Source organism: Vespa velutina, chromosome 2 (assembly GCF_912470025.1).
Source record: "Vespa velutina chromosome 2, iVesVel2.1, whole genome shotgun sequence".
Lineage (NCBI taxonomy): Eukaryota > Metazoa > Arthropoda > Insecta > Hymenoptera > Vespidae > Vespa > Vespa velutina.
The window spans coordinates 18,994,327-19,015,758 of record NC_062189.1 but is presented as its reverse complement, the minus strand read 5'-3'; the positions used below and the strand labels follow the sequence as shown (position 1 = coordinate 19,015,758).

Sequence of the window (21,432 nt, the reverse complement as noted above, 5' to 3'; positions counted from 1 at the left end):
TTTATTTATATATTGTTCCTTTCAATTATAAAATATTTGTAAAACATAATAAATATAATAAATATATTTTTAATGTATTAAATCGATTAGCAATTGGGAATTAACGGTGAGAGAATCATTTTTTCCTTCAGCAGAAATGTCTCACGTGTCTCCGTTATATATCACCGTCTAGGAAAAACCTTTGTAAAATGAAATTGTATTTCCCTATATCTTCTTTCTCTCTCTCTCTCTCTCTCTCTCTCTCTCCCTCTCTCCCTCTCTCTCTCTCTATCTCTATCTATTTCTACCTCTATCTGTCTATCACGTTCTAGGTTCTGTCTCGTTTACTTCCGTCTCTTTTTCTCTCTCTCTTTCTCTCTGTCTTTTTTTCTCGTTAACTCGTTCAGATATTTACAAAAGATCACCGACTCTAGATCATTTCGGAGAGCTAATAGATCGCAATAAAATATTGTTAAAATAGCGACTCATTAATCGACTTATTAATTTATTGCATTCTTCGTAACATCGACCAATTTCTGATAATTTCTAAAAATAAAAGAAATTCTAATAAATAATTAATAAATATAATTGTAATTATAATGAATCGCTAAGATTTTAACAGGAGTATAAATTATTAAAGGAAGTATATAAGAGGATTAACGTTTGGATATGAATTAACAATAAAATTGATGATAAAAGCATAATGTAAGATTTAAAAACGAATAAATGAGGGAACGTTTAAGTGGCCATGTATTATATGACTTTATACTATGAATTTAATGTTTAATGAAGATTGATTAAATATGGTTGCGTGATCATTGCCATTATCATCTATCAAACGATCGTTATATTAACATGTTTGAGAAGAAATAAGAATTCATTAACGTAATGTCTACTTATTTGCAAAATAGTAATTATAAAACAGTTATAAAACCTCTGATAAAAAGTAAGATATATGTATATTTTCATATAAACATAAATATTTATGTATATATATACATACACGTATATATATCACCATAAATATCACATATATATATATACAGTAAATATACTATAGTAAATGAAAAGTCATTAAAACGATACTTAAGTTATTTCTAAATACAACATAATTAATGTGGCAAGGTTAATAGAATATATAAAATATACTTTCGAGATAATAAATTTGGATTGGTCGATTCGAAGGTTGATTTGAATATGAAAGACCGCCATTGTGGTCGACCTTCCATTAAAAAAAAAAAAAAAAAGCAATCTATTTTATTACAAAGAATGAGTCATACTTCCTCAAGCGAGTTTTCCTTCAAAAAAAAAAAAAATATGTAAGATACGATCCGTACATTTCTGAAAATAATTATGAAAGTAATTACGCGAGTAAATAATTATTGAAAGTAATTATGTGCCTACCTGGGTATCTACATACGTAAAATGCCGTAGGTATGATATATTGGGTTTCCAGTGTCGCCAACCTATTGGTTATGCTCTGAATCATGACCAACAAAGATAACGATATTATGAAGTCGTACACGTTATAAGTTACGAAGAAAGTCCACTTTCCCTTCGTCCATATTTACGCCTTTGATAGATCTCTTTCCTTCATATTTTATATACATCAAGCTTCATATTTTTTATTCATCGGATTTTGACAAGAAATGTGATATTTTTTCCAAACGTTATTAACAATAATACAAAGCAAATGTAAAATTTATAATCGATTGATAATAGTAAATTGAATGAAACATATTAATCGGATTAAAATATTAACAGAAATATATTTGAACGATAACTTTTCTCGTAATATATTATCCTAATGTAAAGAAAAATTGTATATTATTCTCTTTCATATAATTGAACAGTTATTTCTTTTTACATTGGATTGTCCGGAAAAGTTCGTGCCAATTTTATCATTACGCCATCTACCAAAAATCGTAACGAACCCGATACTTATAATTATTATTCTTAATTCGCAATTCTTTATTGTGTAATTATAATTGAAATAAAAGAATTAACATTTTATGTTTTATTTATAACATAATAAAAATATCAAAATGTAAATAACCATAAAATACCATAATATTAATATTACTAGCTATATCTTTGAGAGAACCATGTTAACTTATATCCTTCATGTTTGTTATAAACAAATAATACTATATCAAAATGTGTTTATAAAACATTAGCTCTAACTCTTATTACAAATTATTTTTCTACCTTGTAAAAATATTAAAACCAAAACCAAAAAGTTAAATCTTACAGACATTACATTGAAGATAAGTAACAAACGATAAGTAATACGAAAAATATATTGAAAGACCTTATCCTGTAATATGTTAATAATACCTTCATTTTTCAATGGACGAAACAACTTCAAATTTAAGACATTTTTTGTTTAATTCGTCGATAAGAGAAGTCTTATTAAATGCGGCAGCAGTAGTAAGGATACCTCCACTAAAATAAACAAAAAAATATATATGTTATTTAACGTAAATAAAATTACAAAACACAAACACAATAGTGAATAAAAATAATTTACCCTTCAGGCATTTTATCAGATTCCTTCAAAATGATAAGAGCACATAACATTACAGCAACACTAGTAATAATGTAAGGATTAACACCAGTAACTTTTGTAACCATCTCCTTATTTGGAGGATCGGAATGAACATCAGAAGGTTCACTTAATTTTTCAGTCCAACCACGTGCTAAGAAAGTGAGAGATATTTTTAATTCATTTAATGTTTTTTCGGTTGGTTCTTCATGACTTATGAGTCCACAAGTAAATAGTTTAGGATACTGAAAACAAATAATGCTTTTCTCATTTCATATTAAAATAAATATATTTTTCATAGAGATGTATCTCATTCATCATCTCTTTTAATTATATCATTTATTTACCTTTAATATTAAACTGCGTCCAAATGAAAATTTCATAAGAAAAAAAGGTATAATCATAAAACTCATCATAAACATATAAAATAGAGATCTAGAAAAGAAAAATGTTCGATTAATTGGAAAATTTTTTAATTATTAAATTTATATTTATAAAAGAATACTAACGGGAATCCAATATATACTGCAGCCTGAATAGGTCTCTGGTTATATTTCTCAAAGAAATATCTTTGTGAACGATAGATTATTGAACGATCTGCAGATGGAAATGGTAGGGACCATTCATTTGTAAAATCACATTTATGTGGAAGCCAACCTCTAGTAAAGAGAAAAAAAGAAAAAGAAAAAAAAATGACATTGTAATATATAATAAATAATTTTGTACATTGTCTAAACATAATTTTTTTATAATATATTTAAACATCAATTATACGATAATTCAACTAACTTCAATTTTAATTTGGGCTTCAATTTTGGTAATTTCTTAGAAAATATTTTTTTACGAATATCACGTAATTTTTCATTTGGATTTAATCCATACATCAAACTTTCCAAGGTCGTAAAGTTTGCTACAGGTTTGTTACAATTTTGCAAATTCAAGATACTAAAGTATACTTCGGTACTATTAACTTCTCCGCCAAACTTTTGTTGTGTAAAAACCATGCCAAGATCTGAAGGAATGCTATCAAAACCGCAAGCATTTACAATATAGATACCAGCATTTTGTGCCGCTTCGTTATACTTCAACTGCATTTCTTCTATGAACTACAAATAGTCAAAATACAATATAATAGTCAATAAAAAAGAATTATTTTTATGATTATTGATTTTATGAATATAATGTATCTTTTCCCTAAAACATATTAATAAAACATATCCAATATTATAATGAAATCATTACATACCAGACTTTCTCCAGTAACATCAACATAATGAATTTTGGCAGCTATACATGCTTTAATAACAGGTTCGCCATAATGTATATATGGACCGCAACAATTTACAAGCACTTTTGCCTTTTCTACCATTTTCTTAAGAGATTCTTCATCCTTTATATCCGCAATAATAATGGGAACGTTTTCTAAATATCATTTACATAAATTAATATCACATATACAATTCTGAAGATATTAGCCATCAATATGTATGTTAAATTAATACAATTTATAGAGTGATATAAAGTATAATTTGAATGCATAAATTTTACCAATATCCGGTGCACACGCTTTAACAGTAGATTCTAATGCCTCTTTTCTACGTCCAGCCACGCCAAAATTAAATTCTGTTTCTTTAGCCAAACGTGCTGCTTCTTTAACAACATATTGTCCAGTAAATCCAGTAGCACCAAATATTATTATATCTAACTTATTGTTCTTCATTTTGATGAAATTCTATGGAACATATATATTAATTATGTAAGATTTTAACTGTATAAAAAGGTCATTGCAACACATAAAAGTATAATTATAAATAAAAAAATAAATAAATAAAAATATATATTGCAATAAATAAAAGGAAGAAAAATAATACTGCACTGTAAAAAATTTTCTATTTAATCGGGCAAAAATATTTACAATTTATAAAATAATTTATATACCGAAATAATAATTTAATTTGAAACGTTTATAATTTTCCTTCGTTTATAATCTTCTCAAGATAGAAATGAATGTGCGACGTACCTGCAACCTAACACGCCTTGTTTTTTATTTATGCGAAGTAAATTAATTATTTAATAAAATGAATAATAAATTCTTATATCTTTTATATTGATTTATAAATTTAACACAATTGAATATCTGTATTATTATTTCAAGTTGTTATCTTAGACTAACTTTTACAAGTAACAATGAAAAAGGATGACTCTTAAAAATAAAAGTTATATATATATGTTCATTACGCATGAATGAATATATATATATCATTTTTTATAATCGTCCGATAACTTTGCGATCATATAGGAATATTAACAAATTGATTGAATTATTTCAAACTATATTATCATAAATTTATACTAAAATTATTATATTATTATTATTATTATTATTATTATTATTATTATTATTAATATCCCCTCTACTATTATAATAATATTATTATATTATTATAAATTTATATTAAAATTACTATATTATTATTATTAGTATCATCTTAAGCACGCATGACAATTGGTTTCCGGTAGATTAAAATAAATAGTGTTAATAAGTTGTTAACTTAATTTTTTTTCTAATCAAAACGTATATTCTTTTTTTTTTTTAATAATAAATATAATGCGCACATATAATAATTCAATTTACGACAAAGAAAACAAAATTTTATTTGAATCTTTTCATGAGTTCATTTCTACTGTTCCTATGATGTAGAATTCCCCAGTAATTTATTTTTCTTTAACGTTTCCCCTATACGTAAATTACTTCATCTACGTCTATTTCACTTTACTGTAGTACTAGACTGATAACAATGATAACAATAATAACAATAATAATAATAATAATAAAAATGTATTGAAATATGTATATTTTATATTATAATAATAAAGACAATAGTAATATGTTACTATTTAAAAAATTTTGAATCAATCGTCATAAATATGCGTCAATTCTCAAATCGGAAAATTATATGACGTTTATGGAAATTAATAATTTCGAGCAAAAGATACCAAACATATTAAATATAAATATATTCTTCTATTTTTTGTCCTTATCATTGTTCTTATTGGTATATTATTATATATTATTACTGTAGTATTTATAGTATTAATAGTAATAATATAAAGTACTTTTACAAAGGAAACCGTAAATAGCACTGAGAGAAAAATCTCGATAATATTAATCATTTCAAATATTTATATTATGAAATATCGTGAAAGGAAATACGTGTTTTGATTTTTATAAAAAATAATATATAATATATAAGTATGCATTCAGTGATTATTATTTTTTTTTTTTTTTTATAAAAATAATCATCAAATATACATACTTTATATACATTTATATTTATATACTTCATATACATTTGTCATCAAAGAAAATTGCACGTTTGCTCTGTCCTATCTAATACAGGGCAGATCATCGCGAAATTCACGTTAATCACCATCAATGGAAGAAATAAATGTAAATAAAACTAATAACGTAATAAAAATAAATCTTATTAAATTATTAAATAAAGAAAATGATATTAAATCATTTATTGTATAATTAATAATTATTTTATTCTCTTATTTTATATTTACATGTTTGTTTATCTTTTTAATGTTCATGACTTGTACACGGCTAATAATAAATTAAAAATAGCTCGCTGTGTTTTGAGAACATTACTTTGCAATTAAAAAATTAAACTAGCTGATTTCTATCACGGTGTGGCGTACATGTATGTATTTTTCTTTTCACAAATATGTATGTCGGACACAAAATATGATTAATACATTAGCAAGATTCTATATATATCACTCTGGCCAGATTCTTATATGTTAATATATATTCTAATATTTATACAAATGCACACTAAAATTGCAAAATGTTATCTATCAAGTAATTAGTTTTTATGAATAAAATAATCTACAAAATAATTTATATATATATTTTTTTTTTTTTTGTACAATCTAATAAAGGCATAGTATTTAGTATTGAAGATGAGTTTAATCGTAAAATATAATTCATACCGTTGTAATAAAGCTTTTTCGTCGTGTAAACGTGAATTCATTTTCGACAAATCAATAAATCTATTCGATCACTTTCGTTTTTTTTTTTATGCGATTACAAAATTTCAGCATATATATATATACATACATTTATATATATATATTTATATATGTGTGTATATATATACATATATATATATATATACATATATATATATATACATATATATATATATAAAGAGAGAGAGACAGAGAGAGAGAGAGAGAGAGAGAGAGAGAGAGAGAGAGAGAGAGAGAGAGAGAGAGAAAGAGAAATGGATAAGATATACGAAAAACGGAATACTTTACAAAACACCAGAGAACATGATAAATGGTGCATTCGGTATTCCTACTGAAAAGTGCTATATAAATGTCATGATTATCAAGAGTTGGATTAAAAAATATTTCAATAGATCAAAATTCTTTCAGAGTGTCTTATAATTATATAATTAAAATTTTTTTTTCTTCTTATACATATCTCTAATTATATCCCTCCATCTTTTATTGAAGCAGGGCTGAGAGAGATGAACAATTCTTCCTATTTTTATAATCAAGTTTAAAGGAAACTGTTGTACAATCTCTCTTGTAGGCCCTACAATTAAATAGAATACAACCATTAATCTTATCCTAATATTTACATTATTTCACACTCTTATTTTCAGGTAGGATACAAACTTGTATTTTAAAGGAGTTAACTCAAACGTAGAGAATAGTTATCTATATCTTATATCAAGATATACAGTTTTATAAAAATCAATAGAAAAAAAAGTGATCAAAATTGAGTTATCGCTTTGAATAGTATGTATATGATATAGCTATTTGTTCGACGACACAATAAATTTTAATAAATCTTAGAATTGTCTAGTACAAGACATATTGTTATACTTCAATGTATGATTTTAATCAAAATATTAGACTTACTATTTTTCCTTTACCAACATATTTCCAATCGAAATTATAACGCAATATGCAAAATGCAAAAATGTATATATGACAGAAGTCGATAAAATTTTTGGAACATGCTCATCATATTATATGGACTGTCAGCCAACTGGCAATGAAATCATGCCTTAATACAAATTTATTTCATTACGAACTAATATCTTAAAATATCAAAGGAGTAATCTTGAAAATGAAGTGATTTTTGAATGATGAATGATACTACCTAAGTAACACACCCAAAATGAACCTATACACATAAAGAATTGGAAATGCAAAATATATGAGAGATGAAATGGATGGGAAGGCATTTTGTTTGTTTCAAACAATTGGTTTGTTAATTGGAGCGATATATGACAGTATAAACTATATCTATATCCACTGTTGTATAACTCAGTTCTATAGAATTACTCGCGTTAAACAATTGTTATACGTATAAATAACAGTAGATATTAGACATGTCTTCTAAATTAAAGAAGACTTTTGAACGTAATTTTTCATTTGATAGAAATCACTGGCGTATTATCTCTGTTACGAATATCTCTCATAAAAGCTCTAACATATAAAAAAAGTTATAATTATGTTTTAATGATATATCTGATATTTATATATATATATATATATATATATATATATATATATATAATATATATATATATATCATATATATACATATATCAGTTTATCATTTTTTGCACAATCTATCTTTAAAGTTTTCCTGAAACGATCACCTGTTGATCATTGTAAAATTATTTTGTTGCGTGTTAAGTAAGCAGTGGAATCGACTTTTTACATAGCTACAAGTCATAAGTGGTGCTAAATCACAGAAAGGATTATATATTGAATTTAATACATTTAACACACATTTCCTTTCTGTTAATTAGCACTACTATAAGTGCTGTGTCGTGTAAAATTATATGACGTTACAACGGAATTATAACCGTTTTAGAATACATAAGAACGCCCAAAAGGAGCACTAGGAATTGGCATTTGGTGGTGGCGGCCTCCTATCATAATCTCTTCTGTAATCCTTACTAGGTCGCCATTCGTTTGAATAACTATCTCCTGGATATCCTCGACCTCTAAAATGGCTTGGTGGCATGTCATTGGGTGCATACCCACCGCCACCTCCACTTCCGTAGCTACCTGGACCGTATCCATAGCTCGGTGGCCCAGATGGATACCTGTAAAAATTACTAAAATCCAGCTTACTGAGAATGATTTAAATTGACCTTAGGAAAAAAGGCCAAAACATATATAGATATGCATACGTAAAATCTATGAATAAAATACAAACCTTCTTTTATCGTTTATATGCATACCACGATCTCTATCTCTATCTCTATCTCGATGATATCCACCAGACAGACGTCCATAAGATTCAAATCTATCACGTTTGTGGTCAGTAAATCTGAAAACGGACATATATTAAAAATTAATCGGACCGTAAGTTGACGAGTAAAAATACATTCATTCCATATGATATAATCAAAAAAAATCTCAAAAGCATACCTTCCATCTCTCATATCTCTTGTATCCCTAGGTAAGATCCAATGATCGTCTTCTCTACTCCCACTATAATGTCCGCCCATATTATAACCACCGCTATCCCTTCTGATCCGTTCATCCTTTCCACAATTTAATCTGTCCATGCCTCTATCATTGTGACTTCTGTCTCTATCTCTGTCTCGTTCCCGATCTCGTTTCATATCTTTCGACTTTGAATCTTTTTGTTCTTTATGCCTTGACGTTTCCGTTGTATTAGTTGTACTCGACGTAGAATTTGCGGTTGACGTTATAGGAGTAATTGTAATAGCACCGATAGTAACAGCTGAGGTGTTGCTAATATTGCTCATCGCATTAATAGCTGTAACATGTTTCTTACTTGGGATACTGCTGTTAGAACTATCTTCTATATCATCGATTCTACGCTTATTTTGCCGATCTTTATTACTGGAATCCGCTAATTGTTTGTCGTTATGTTTGTCATACGATTTTTCATGTTTCTATTTAAACAAATAATATTTCATTTGTAATGGACATTCGTCGTATACAGTATATAGCATATACGTATTATATATAAAAAGGAAATGTACCTTTGAATTACTTGTTTCTTCCTTCTTTTCAGGACTAGATGTTACGCTTACATTACTGTCTCCGCCACCTTTTCTCGTTGCATGCTTATATAATTTATATAACTTTTTAGCATCAAATTCTGTAAATTTCGATACAAAATACCACAAATTACTTCGCCATTCTTTAATTTGCTCAGGATCCTTGTATTCTGCAAGACAAGTATTAATTTGATTTCCGATTTGAACAAGACAGTGGCGTGTATGGGCTACTTGCTCTGCTTCGCTCAATGATTGATCTGGCCTATCCAAAGCTTTTAAAGCTTTTTTCACCGGACGCATCTTCTCCTTGCACTGAATGAAATAATATATAAAAAAATTCACATTTATTTATTTATTCTTTTAAACTTTGTAACAATATTAAATAATTTTAAGAAACCATATGGAAAGTGTATTTACCTCATTGAATATAGATGGATCTAAATCACCAAGAACGTCAAGAGCTCGTGGTTCATTATTTGCCGTGAAATGCATCGGTCCTGCAGTTTGTTTATTCTTTTTAGTCTTCTTATTTTCCTTTTTATCCTTCTTAACCTTTTTCTCCTTCTTCTTCTCTTCAGACGCCTCCTCGGGTTCCTCTTTAATTTCCTTTTTAACAATAACGTCTTCTTCTTTCTTTATGGGTACCTGCAAACGAAGTCAAAATTTAAGTAGATCGAACGTTTTTCTTTCTTTTTTTTTTCTTTTTTTTTCTTTTTTCTTTTTTCTTTTTACTTTCCCTATCTCTCTCTCTCTCTTTCTCTCTCGACATTTATTTCGCCTATTCTCAACGATTAACTTACTTTATCGATTTTTGTCTTAAGCTTTTTACTCTCTTCTCCTGAACTCTCATTTTCTTCTATTATTTCTTTAGTAATTGCTGTTTTTACTTCTTTTGGTTTTCTAGGTTTCCTTGTTCGTGTCTGAAACGGAGATTGAAAGTATACTGAACAAAACCGAAGACCATGAGTATGGTGGACACAAAAAAAAAGAAAAAAAAAAAAAAACAAAAACAAAAAGAGAGAAAAAAGAAAAAACAAAACGAAACGAGACGAGACGAGACGAGACGAAACGAAAAAGAAAACAAAAGAAAACAAACGAAGAATGTTAATATTAAAAAAGGGAATAAATGTTCTTAATAATTAAGCGATTCGCTTGAGAGAGAAGAGAAAGGATCGAGAAACCTTCGGAGAAAAAAAATAAAAAAAAAAAAAAAAATAGAAAAAAAAAATAGAAAAAAAAAAAAATAAAGAACGAGAAACAAATTGGCAAAACTTACCACGCCATGCTTGAAATCCATTTGCTTTTTAAGAACCTTTAACAAGTACTCAGCACGAGCGGTCACCCGTTTACATTGAATCTTACTACCATTGGGAAGAATTTTATCACCGAGCTTTAAACTGGCATCTGTTTTAATAGCTTCCCAAGAGCCCATACCATGCTGATATATGCCCCTCAGAAGCTTAGAATCATCTTCGGAATTCCAATCGCAGTCAAAATTAGCCGGTTTAACTTTAATATCAAGATGCCAATTGGCTCTTTGTTCGGCATCCGATGGAAGTGCTTGATCGAGAGGTTCCAATTCTTTTACGGCAGCAGAAAATGATTTTGCATTTACCATAACACCGCCCATTTTAAACGTAGGACCTCTTCCTCTTTTACGACCAGGCCCTTTACCCTCTTCCTCGCCTTTATTCTCTTTCGCTGTACTTTCAAATTCGGATAAGCAAGCTTCGCAACGAGATTGCAACTGTTCACCCAAATAACGTAACTCTGACATAGGTTTTTCTTGCAATTCGGCGTCCGCAGCGATATCGTCCAATCTTTTTAAAGGCGCTGTAAATTTCTTATAACTTTTGACGAATCTTCGAATTTCCGCATCAGTGAAACTCTTTATGTTCTCGCGAGGCGTAACCCTTGGTCTACCTCTCTTCTTAGGTCTGTCATCGTCGCTACCTTCCACTTCGCTTCCGGACTCTTCACCTTCCTCGCTATCATCCGGCGTCTTTTTCCTCTTTCTACCTCTACCATCACCAGTTTGATTGATTTGTTGTAGCGTCTTACGACTTCTTGGCGGAAGATAAAGATCCTCCATTTCCTTAGACTTTTCTTCTTCTTCGACTTTTTTCCGAAAATTTTCTGGTATTATCTCAGCCCAGTCTTTACTTTCATCGTCATTATCGTTAGGTTGACTAACAGGTTCCGATTCCTCCTCGAATGCAGCGAAACTGGCAACTTTAAATGCCGACAAAAGCTCGTCACCTACGGTAGTAGGCCCTTCGTCCCTAGTCTCGGCTCTTCTTAAAATTTCATCGATGTCGCACGTAGGTTCTTCATCCCCATCCTCCTCGTCTTTAAACAATTCTTCTGCTCCAAATTTTAATATAGCATTTAAATCTTCCTTATTAAATGGGTTATTATTGGTCCCCGCATTTTTTTTATCTAAAACCGTTCTTCCAGTTGTATCCATTCTTTGTATAACCAAATGATCAAGAACCATCTTTTGTTTCGCTCGTTCAACAATTTCTTCTTCAACAGAATTTTTAGTTACCAATCGATAAATGTTAACTTGATTTTTTTGTCCAATTCTATGGGCTCTTGCTTGAGCTTGTAAATCATTTTGTGGATTCCAATCCGAATCAAAGATGATCACGGTATCAGCTGTGGCAAGATTGATGCCGAGTCCACCAGCTCTGGTTGATAATAAAAAACAAAAATCTGGCGAACCCTCGGCGTTAAAATGATCTAATGCTTGTTTTCTCAATTCTCCTTTTATACTTCCATCTAATCGTTGAAAAGGAAAGTGTCGTTTTTGCAAATATTCCCCAAGAATATCTAACATCCTTACCATCTGACTAAATATTAATACTCTATGTCCAGTTTCACGAAGTCGCACTAACAGTTTATCCAAAAGGACCAATTTTCCTGAACCTCTAATCAATTGTTGTAAATAGTCATCATTATTATCTTTTCTTTCACTTTCAGTAGGTTTCGTTAAAAAAGCATGATTACAACATTTTTTAAGTTCTATTACTATGTTGAGAAAGGTCATAGTAGAACCTTTAACGCCCTTGCGCAAGGCATTGTAGTTTTTTGTCAATATCCACTTGTAATACTGTTTTTGCAAAGAAGTCATTTCTACGCGTAGAATTTGCTCGACCTTCGCAGGTAATGATTTCTCCACGTCCTTTTTAACACGCCTTAAGATAAAAGGTTCTAATTGTTTGTGTAACTTAGAATAACCTTTTTGGGCAGCATTGTCGTGTTCCTTTTCAAATTCTTCCCAAGAATTAAATTTAGCGGGCATTATGAAATGAAGTAACGCCCATAACTCCTTCAAACTGTTTTGTAATGGAGTACCCGTTATTAAAAGACGATGATTTGTATGAAATTCGGATAAAGCTTTATAAAGAAGTGAATCATCATTTTTTAATCTGTGAGCTTCATCCACTAAAAGTACTGCCCAATTTAAGGCACCCAAAAATGCTTTATCTTTAAGTACTATCTCATACGTGGTAAGTATTGCATTAAATTTTAATCTTTTTGAACTATAACACCATTCGTATTCTCTTATCTGGAAAAAAAAAAGAAAAAAAAAAAAAAAAAAAAAGAAATTAGACAACATTCATTTAGAGAACACACATCATTTGTATGTATAACAGTGATAAGTGTGCATTCTAAGGCATAATTCTATAATCATGACATCGAAAAGAAAAAAAATTACGTACGACATTTCGGGATGTTACGTCACCCAAATACGTAACAAAGTTCATGTCGGGTGCCCATTGGGCCATTTCTCTTTGCCAGGAAGTCATTGTTGAAAGAGGTACTACTAATAAAAACGGTCCATGAAGTTGATGAGTATGAAATAGATAATAAAGGAAGCATATGGTTTGTATGGTTTTTCCAAGACCCATTTCATCTGCTAAAATAACACTAAATAAAGAAAGTAAGTTATATGTCATTAGAAGAGAGGAATAATAAATGACGATAAAATTGTCAATAAAAATTATATAAATATTCACCTATTTTCCTTGCACCAAGAATGGATCATCCAATTTAATCCGTCCATTTGGTAATCTCTTAAAACTAAATCTTTTCCTTTACCCATATATTCTGGCTGTCCTTTTAATTGATGAAACTTAGGTCTGATTTTAAGCACTTTACAATGTTTACTTGGCGTCCTTTTTGAATCTTCTCTATCTCGGAATTCTTTTATCTTTACTGGCCATTTTTTAATTATTAATGCGCCATCTTCCCATGTTGCCTCGGCATACGGCAAACTTTCCCACTTACAATAATAATCGGGATGTTCTGAATCTGGCTTTTCATATTCAGCTACCGATACGAATAAAACAATTATGATTTCGTATATATAATTAAATGAAATAAAATTATACAAATATAATTCCTATATAGCTTACCAATAATTCTTTCCACATTGTTATAACTTTTTAAAAGTTCTTGTTGCAATTCTAACTGACATTCAAAATAATCTATATCCTCTGGTCCTGCATATTCTCTCCATTGTTTAATTTCTCGCTCGCGCTTTATAAAATTATCTAACTTTTTTAATCCCTTAACCTACAATCATATCAATACAATAAAAAAATCTATTATGAATTAATTTTAACTTTAATTAAAATGATTTCAACAATAATTAAATGTTAAATATACCTTTTGTGCTTTTAAAGATTCTTCTGACTCCCACGTATTATGTATATGCGACCAACCCTTCCACTTAATTAAATATTGTGTTTCAGTCTCCTCGGTCTTCAAATCCTTTGGATTGGGATCACCATTTTCTTCTACTGCATAAATTGTGGTGACATTTCCTGTAACTGTATTAATGAAATATTCAAAAACAATATTATTAACAATACTATTACTCTATGAAAATATTATTATTGATCTAAAATCAAACTAACCACCCTTTTTTCCTCTTCTCTGTCCCAAAATTCTTTCAACCGTTTCCGCATTATCAGGTTCTGCATTTGTAGTTGTCGTCTCATCAATTTCCACCAAATCTTCGCTATCAGTACCTTCTTCGCTTTCTTCTTTATAACTAACTGCAGTACCCGTTCTTCTCGTAACTTGCCTATATTTTGTTTTATAAATGTTTCATATTTACGTTCTCAACAATGCAATAATAAATTATTTATTATGAGTAATATATATATATATATATATATATATATATATATATATATATATATTGTGTACGCGTAAAAATACCTTCTGTTATCATCGCTATCAAATGAAGAATTATCAGAAGATTCAGAGATACGCTTCTTTCGTGCTCTAGCTTTTTCTTTAGATTTTTGTACCGCTCGCCTGTTTAAAGATTTACTAGGTGGTGGCCGTCTATTTTCTGATTCATCAGATTCTGATTCTGAACTCTCTGAATTCCACGAATTGTGTGAACTAAAATAAATAAATAGTTATTAGTTCATATTGGAAAAATGTTTTAAATCTTTATATTCTTGCTTAAATGTTTAAAACAATCATGTAGACAGTACTGAATTTATTTATATGAATGGATATTTAAAGAAAATAATTGTTTTAAGTAAATTTTCTTTACATATCACATTGATAAAAAATGAGATCAATTTAATTATCTTCTTTTTTCTTTTTCTTTTCTTTCTTTTTTTCCACAGGTTTTTACATCAAGTATATCAAATATAATCAATATATATCTATATGCTTGCTTATGATTATACATAGCACAAATATAAAATAGTGCCAATCTGTGCATTTCCTTAAAGTTGTTACGATTCACAAATACATTAATGATTAAATCACACATATGTTAACTATACAATTATGATGTAAAAAAAGTGATTAAAGCATCAATAATTTAAAAGTAAACTTAAGAAAAGAGATTTTGTGTTAGGATTGACACACAATCATATATATGATTACCACATAGTATAAAAATGATCTACATGACATGATGTGAGTATCCACCAATGCGGAAAAGCACGAAGAAAAACAAGCATAGAATTATAACTATATATCTCTTCATTTATAATTTCTTTTTTTTTTTCCTCCACAAATCAAGTATATAAATCATCTTATAAACTCCTTACATAGAATTCGATCAATCAAAATTGTTCCATCGTTATCTCTACTTACCCCTTTTTTTTATATCTCTTGCGACCATCACTATCGCTTTCGCGTTGTGTTGCAAGTCTTTCGGGTTCTTTCCTAGAACGTCCAGATCTCCTAATTCCATATATATCAGGATTCTCGTCCCATTCACGACTAGACTCATTTTTAAGCCTAAGTTTTGCATCTGTGCTGTGATTAGAGGATTTGCTTTGTAAACTATCACTTTGTGCAGGTGCATCCAACCTCTCTGATTTTTCAGATTCGGAACCAGATCCAGAACCAGAACCGCTTGAGGAACTAGAGTCACTGAATGAGCAGCCAAGCAATTTGTTGTCACTACTTTGAATGATTATTATTTTATATCTTGAAATATATTTTATGTAAAATTAATATTTAATTATGAAACCAAATTTAATGGGAAATTAAAAAATTTATAATATTATATTTACCAATATATTTTTCATTAAAATCTTTTCCTATTATTATTCATTTCACATAGATAAAATATTATATATGTATATAAGATGCCTATTGAAATAATATTTTAATTGTCCAACTAAAGATATATTTCAAGATATTATGAAGGATCAACTGATTTGCTTTTATTTCTACTGAAATATATTGCTAATGCTCCTATATAATAAAAATCAATACAAAAGATAATGACTGACATAATATGATATAAGTACAATTAAGAAAAAGTAAAATGTGTGATCACAGAAACTCAATGGAATACACATAGTTAGCAATATGATGAAGGCAAATGTTAGTGCTATATCAAGCTATAGCAATACACAATTAACTGAATGGCATATAATTGTCCCCATGTGTATATATATATATATATATATATATATATATATATATATATATATATATATATATATATATATATATATATATATGTATGTATATATATATACACATATATATATCAGATAGTCCAGTACACAGTATGATAAAATCTGTTCAAACAACAACAATAACAATTCCAAAATATTTGAGAAAAAAATATACTCAGAACCATTTCTTGTATTAAAGGGAAATTAAATCATCTATAATTCAGTTATTTTGGCACAAATAAAAAATTTATGTCATACCAGACTTTCTGATTTCATAGGGAACATATAAATAAATAAATACATACCTATCTGTAGCAGAAGCAGATCCTGAATTACTTCCAGATGAGGAACTGTCACTTTTACTCTCGTTTTCAGAGTCAGATCCAGATTCCTTACCAGATTCAGATTCAATAGTTTTCTGTAATGTAATAATACCTAATACTATTTGACTTTAAATCAGAATGATTCAACCACAATGTTGTTTGGAATAAAAACATATAATATTTTCACATACTTCCTTTTCATCAATGTCAAATACTTGTCATCTATACAATTAAAATGTACTCTTCACTTCTATTCATAAATCTATTATTTCATACTACTGCCACCTATGTAGAAGATAAATTGTCTTCCATTTCATGGAATATGTCCACCATTTTAAGAACAGGAGATTAAATATGAAGATAAAGAAACTTAAATTCTTCTTAGTCAGAAAATTAAGAAATATGAAACATATACATATTATAAATAATGGATAAATAAAAATAATTAATAATTTACATTTAATAAAAAATTTAATACATTAAGATAATAACTGTAAGACTAAAGAGAAGTGGTTTTTCTCAACTATCCCAACATTCAATCATCTTACTTTAAAATATTTTAATCCCATAGTACATGCTAGATTTATCCAAATCTAATAATTTTTCTATACTATAATGAAAGGTACAGTGGGTTCCATAAAAAATGATATACTTCATTATTTAAATACTGTACATTTTTATTAAATAATTCAGGAAGTACATCAGCAACTTAGTTTACCCTGAATTTTAAGACAAAAATGTGTGTTGTGTGTGTGTATATATATTTGATGAGAAGTTAAAATTACTGACAATGCAGTAATTATATAAATCTAAATATACTGTTTCTTAAAAGGCCACTAGTACGTTATTCAAATTAATATTACACAATAATAATTTAATTTCTCAACATGGGTAATGCTAATTCATTTACAATTTATTTTTTAAATGTCTTAAAATCAAGTAGAATAATATATTATATTTGATAATAAAGTTTTCTTATAGCATTTTACAAATATTCTCTATATAAAATTGGATTGTATAATATAGGTATACACAAAATGCAATAATAATAATAAAGGATAAATCCGCCCTATTACATAAATAAATATATATATATATATAAAAAAATATATATATTATAAATATATATATATATATATATATATATATATATATATATATAAACTTTTCCATAACATAATAAAAAATTTCTTAGATTCTTTATCTTGATAAATGTCGTACTGAAATAAGATAATAATATAAATCTAAAGCTAGTCTAATGCAAGTAAAAAATCCTGCAAGTTTTGCAAAAATGACAACTTTATCATGAAATAGAAAATATAATTCATTAATCGCTTGTTCCATTTCAAAATATCATTATTCGATAATCTCATTTCTTAGTTAATTACTAGAGATTTTGTGCGTAGCAGCACATCATTAACTAATTACAATTAAAAATATGTAAACTTAGAAAAATATTTAATTCTCAAGGGCAATGTATATTGTTAAATCCAATGTGTATACCGTATATACATTTTCCATAATCGTTTGAAGATAAGAATAATATAAACAGTTTTAATTTTACTTTCAATATATAATTTTGTACTTCGTCAAAGAGATTCTGAATGATTAGTTTTTTTAAATGATACATAAAATTCATTTACACACATTGCCTTTTTTATTTTGTAAATCAGATGAAAAAGAAAAAAGCACGATGGAAACAATATCTTTTACAGAAGAAAGAAGGATCTTCATAACTTGGTTTACATTTGGAAAAATTGATAAAAGAGATATGATATTCGTTATTAAACTCACTAATAATTCAAAAATGAGTGTAAAACTTTATAATAAGAAAATGCATGGTATATTTTAAATATTTCCAAGATGAAATTAATGAAATTAGTCTACTTCATGAGAGTGACAATGGTACACAACGGCGGCTATTATAGACAAACCATACATGAAGATCTTTAAGTTTAATTTGCAAAAATGGGTCTGTTTTAAATTTTTGAATAACCATGGTATCTGGTTGAAGGACAATACAAGGAATCATTTTTAACGAAAATTAGGGTGGAACACGAATATTTTCAGTGATAAATGTCATCTTGAAGCAATGTAAACAAACTTATAGGTTATTAAGAGACTGGAAAACTATGTAAAGTTGTAGAAAAGTGTGGCTGTGAAGAATTAAGTCCCTGAGCTCCCGAGGTCCTTTGGACCCCGCCCTACGCGGAAAAATGTTTTAAATGAACGCAAAATTATTTTTTACATTTTTACAAGCTTTTTATTAATGGCAATGCTCCTAAACGCGCGTCACAATGTGATTTTTCCTCTTATTCCAAACAACATCGTGGTCGTATATCGTTAATTGTTTTCTCACTATGACACCGAAGCTTGTTTCGGCGCCGAAAACAAATAATTATCGGTGAAAAAATCCGAAGGGATGCCCAAAATTGAACAATTTTCGAATCCCGTCCACTCACCTGCATCGTTTCGTCTACGCGTCGCATTGAACTTCGAATAACTGACGCACCACGCACAAATTCACGTTAATTTAACAAAAAAACTAATCCGTGCACACGTGTTCGCAATATTAATCGACTAATGATGTAGAGCGTCGTGACATCGTGCAAAATTATTGAATTTTCACGTACTATATGTTCACAGGCCTGTGCTTGGCCTCCATTTTGTGAACTCCGCTCGTTCTTTCGCCCTCCCCCATCCGTCTTCCCATCATGCAACGCTCGGCCTGTCCCCTACCAGTCGACTACAGCGCACCCTTCCCGCCATCCCCCTCGTTAGTTTTCTTTCAAATAAATTTGACATATCGACGAATTTACCATTTTACAAGAAAATTTGGAAAAAAAAAGAAATCTAGTCAGATTTATTTAATATTACTATTAATACTAGATCTAAAACTTTTCTTTTTGCCTGCTAGTCGAAAAAAACCAATGTGCGAAACGGAAATCGTTGTTAGACAGCCATTTTTATTACTCACGGAAATTTTACCCAGAATGCACAGCGTCAGTTTTTCGATTATTCAGTCAAATGCGCAATTAACATAAAATCTTACGACGCAACAGTCACGTATACTACGTAAAGGATTTCGTTATGTGGACGAGATTCTTTAACATGTTTTTTACTAACATAATAATTTCACGTACGAAATTTGACGAGAAAGAAAAAAAAATATACGTATCAATGTATACATACATATTATATATAACACATATATATATATATATATATATGTGTGTGTGTACACACATACGTGTATAAAAAGAAAAATCCAATAAATTTGAACTTAGTTGTCGTAAAACGTCGTAAAGCTAATAAAAAATATTACGTAAGATCTCTTTATGTATCTCGTTGACGTTTCGAAGAAATTAATATTACGTCTCTCGTGTATATCGACTTGACACAAACTTTTACAATTCGAACATAAGCGTTTTGATGATATCACAGAAAATTCTTCCGAGATACTACCACTAATATTTTATCGACATGATGGCACAATATTTAACGAGCTCAGGGACTTTAATTTCTACAGGTCACAATTTACGAAACAATGCACACTCGGAACGAGCCAATCTTAGTTTACGAATACTAACTTATACGAATAGCCGTATGTATGATGACACCATGCAAAGTGAAGCGTGGGCCTCTTTTGAACGTAATGCGAATAAAAAATTTGCCGTTTTCCATCAGATTGGGTAGTGTTCGTGAGGCACGTAATTGCCTTAACTATAATTCTCTTATATCTAAGATAGAAAATAGAAGAAAAAAAAATATAGTTCTAATGGAGCTAAGCGTTACCCGTTCCAATGAAAATCAGCCTGCGCTTTCGGAGGATATGGAACTAACGTATAATGACCAGAATGAAAGACGAAAAATATTACCCAAAGACCCGTGGCACATCGCACCGGAAAAGGAAGGGCCGCCGGAGGTTTCGAGACGCGATGCTTCGTCATTTCCAGTCGATAGTAACGCCTCTCTCGAATAATCGAAACTCTATACTCGACATTTCAACTCGTGAAGCGTGTGTGTACATATATATTATATATATATATATATATATATATACATATACACGCACACACACACACATGTATGCATCTCGATCAATCATAGAAAGTTTACCTCGACTAAATTAAAAATATCCTTTCTTCTTCCAATTTCATTTATCCTCGACGATTGAGATAAAATATTTGGTCAATAAAGATTTATTTATTTACACAATTCATATGCAACGATACACATTGTGTAATGTACATATTACATATTGGTCAGAAATTCATAAAATGCAGAAATAATGGAACACGATAGCATAAAGAATATATGTACATATATTCTATATACTTTAAGATTAATTACATACATATAGAACGCCCTTTTCTTAATACTGGTTCTTTTTTTTTTTTTTTTGTTTTCTTTTTTACGAATTACATTGAAAGTACAATTATGAATATACCGCGAAAGTAAAGTACTGCTGCATATGATATTTTTCGATTAATAATTTTGCACTTTTATTATCTTGTATTAACTGAAAGAATTCCAAAAAAAAAAAAAAAAAAAAAAAAAAAAGA

The 21,432-nt window shown here is 28.9% G+C and overlaps 2 protein-coding genes across 9 annotated transcripts; both read right to left on the bottom strand.

Annotated features, from left to right (window-relative positions):
- Positions 1–919: 919 nt before the first annotated feature.
- On the bottom strand, positions 920–4,756 carry LOC124946659 (saccharopine dehydrogenase-like oxidoreductase). Of its 3 annotated transcripts, none has more exons than XM_047487678.1 (9): positions 4,545–4,756; positions 4,073–4,256; positions 3,771–3,946; positions 3,314–3,630; positions 3,034–3,183; positions 2,872–2,959; positions 2,510–2,769; positions 1,384–2,424; positions 920–1,320 (listed from the first exon to the last, which is right to left on the bottom strand). In XM_047487678.1, the coding sequence occupies exons 2-8, from the start codon at positions 4,242–4,244 to the stop codon at positions 2,319–2,321; spliced, it is 1,269 nt and encodes a 422-aa protein (XP_047343634.1). In that variant the 5' UTR covers positions 4,245–4,256; positions 4,545–4,756; the 3' UTR covers positions 920–1,320; positions 1,384–2,318. The 3 variants fall into 3 exon arrangements, with proteins under 3 accessions (XP_047343634.1, XP_047343633.1, XP_047343635.1); XM_047487677.1 differs by having other exon boundaries at positions 920–1,277; XM_047487679.1 differs by lacking the exon at positions 4,545–4,756 and adding an exon at positions 4,463–4,485 and having other exon boundaries at positions 920–1,277.
- A 2,032-nt stretch (positions 4,757–6,788) lies between these two features.
- Positions 6,789–20,867, bottom strand: LOC124946649 (chromodomain-helicase-DNA-binding protein 1). Of its 6 annotated transcripts, none has more exons than XM_047487637.1 (16): positions 20,746–20,866; positions 16,850–16,962; positions 15,727–16,008; positions 14,827–15,015; positions 14,520–14,689; positions 14,269–14,432; positions 14,016–14,175; positions 13,617–13,929; positions 13,320–13,527; positions 10,871–13,165; positions 10,395–10,514; positions 10,012–10,239; positions 9,577–9,906; positions 8,993–9,486; positions 8,778–8,891; positions 6,789–8,676 (listed from the first exon to the last, which is right to left on the bottom strand). In XM_047487637.1, the coding sequence occupies exons 1-16, from the start codon at positions 20,815–20,817 to the stop codon at positions 8,457–8,459; spliced, it is 5,472 nt and encodes a 1,823-aa protein (XP_047343593.1). In that variant the 5' UTR covers positions 20,818–20,866; the 3' UTR covers positions 6,789–8,456. The 6 variants fall into 6 exon arrangements, with proteins under 6 accessions (XP_047343593.1, XP_047343594.1, XP_047343595.1 ...); XM_047487638.1 differs by having other exon boundaries at positions 6,789–8,664; positions 20,746–20,865; XM_047487639.1 differs by having other exon boundaries at positions 19,330–20,772.
- Positions 20,868–21,432: the final 565 nt, after the last annotated feature.

Bases quoted from the DNA above. Each gene is read 5' to 3' on its own strand.
- LOC124946659 (XM_047487678.1), bottom strand. From the start codon at position 4,244: ATGAAGAACAATAAGTTAGATATAATAATATTTGGTGCTACTGGATTT. The intron at 3,184-3,313 runs GTTAGTTGAATT...TCTCTTTACTAG, and splicing joins AAGCCCAAATTAAAATTGAA to AGGTTGGCTTCCACATAAAT. The intron at 2,960-3,033 runs GTTAGTATTCTT...TTTCTTTTCTAG, and splicing joins GCAGTATATATTGGATTCCC to ATCTCTATTTTATATGTTTA.
- LOC124946649 (XM_047487637.1), bottom strand. From the start codon at position 20,817: ATGACGAAGCATCGCGTCTCGAAACCTCCGGCGGCCCTTCCTTTTCCG. The intron at 14,433-14,519 runs GTTAGTTTGATT...TCATTAATACAG, and splicing joins GAGAAGAGGAAAAAAGGGTG to TTACAGGAAATGTCACCACA. The intron at 9,487-9,576 runs GTACATTTCCTT...TTGTTTAAATAG, and splicing joins AAGAAACAAGTAATTCAAAG to AAACATGAAAAATCGTATGA.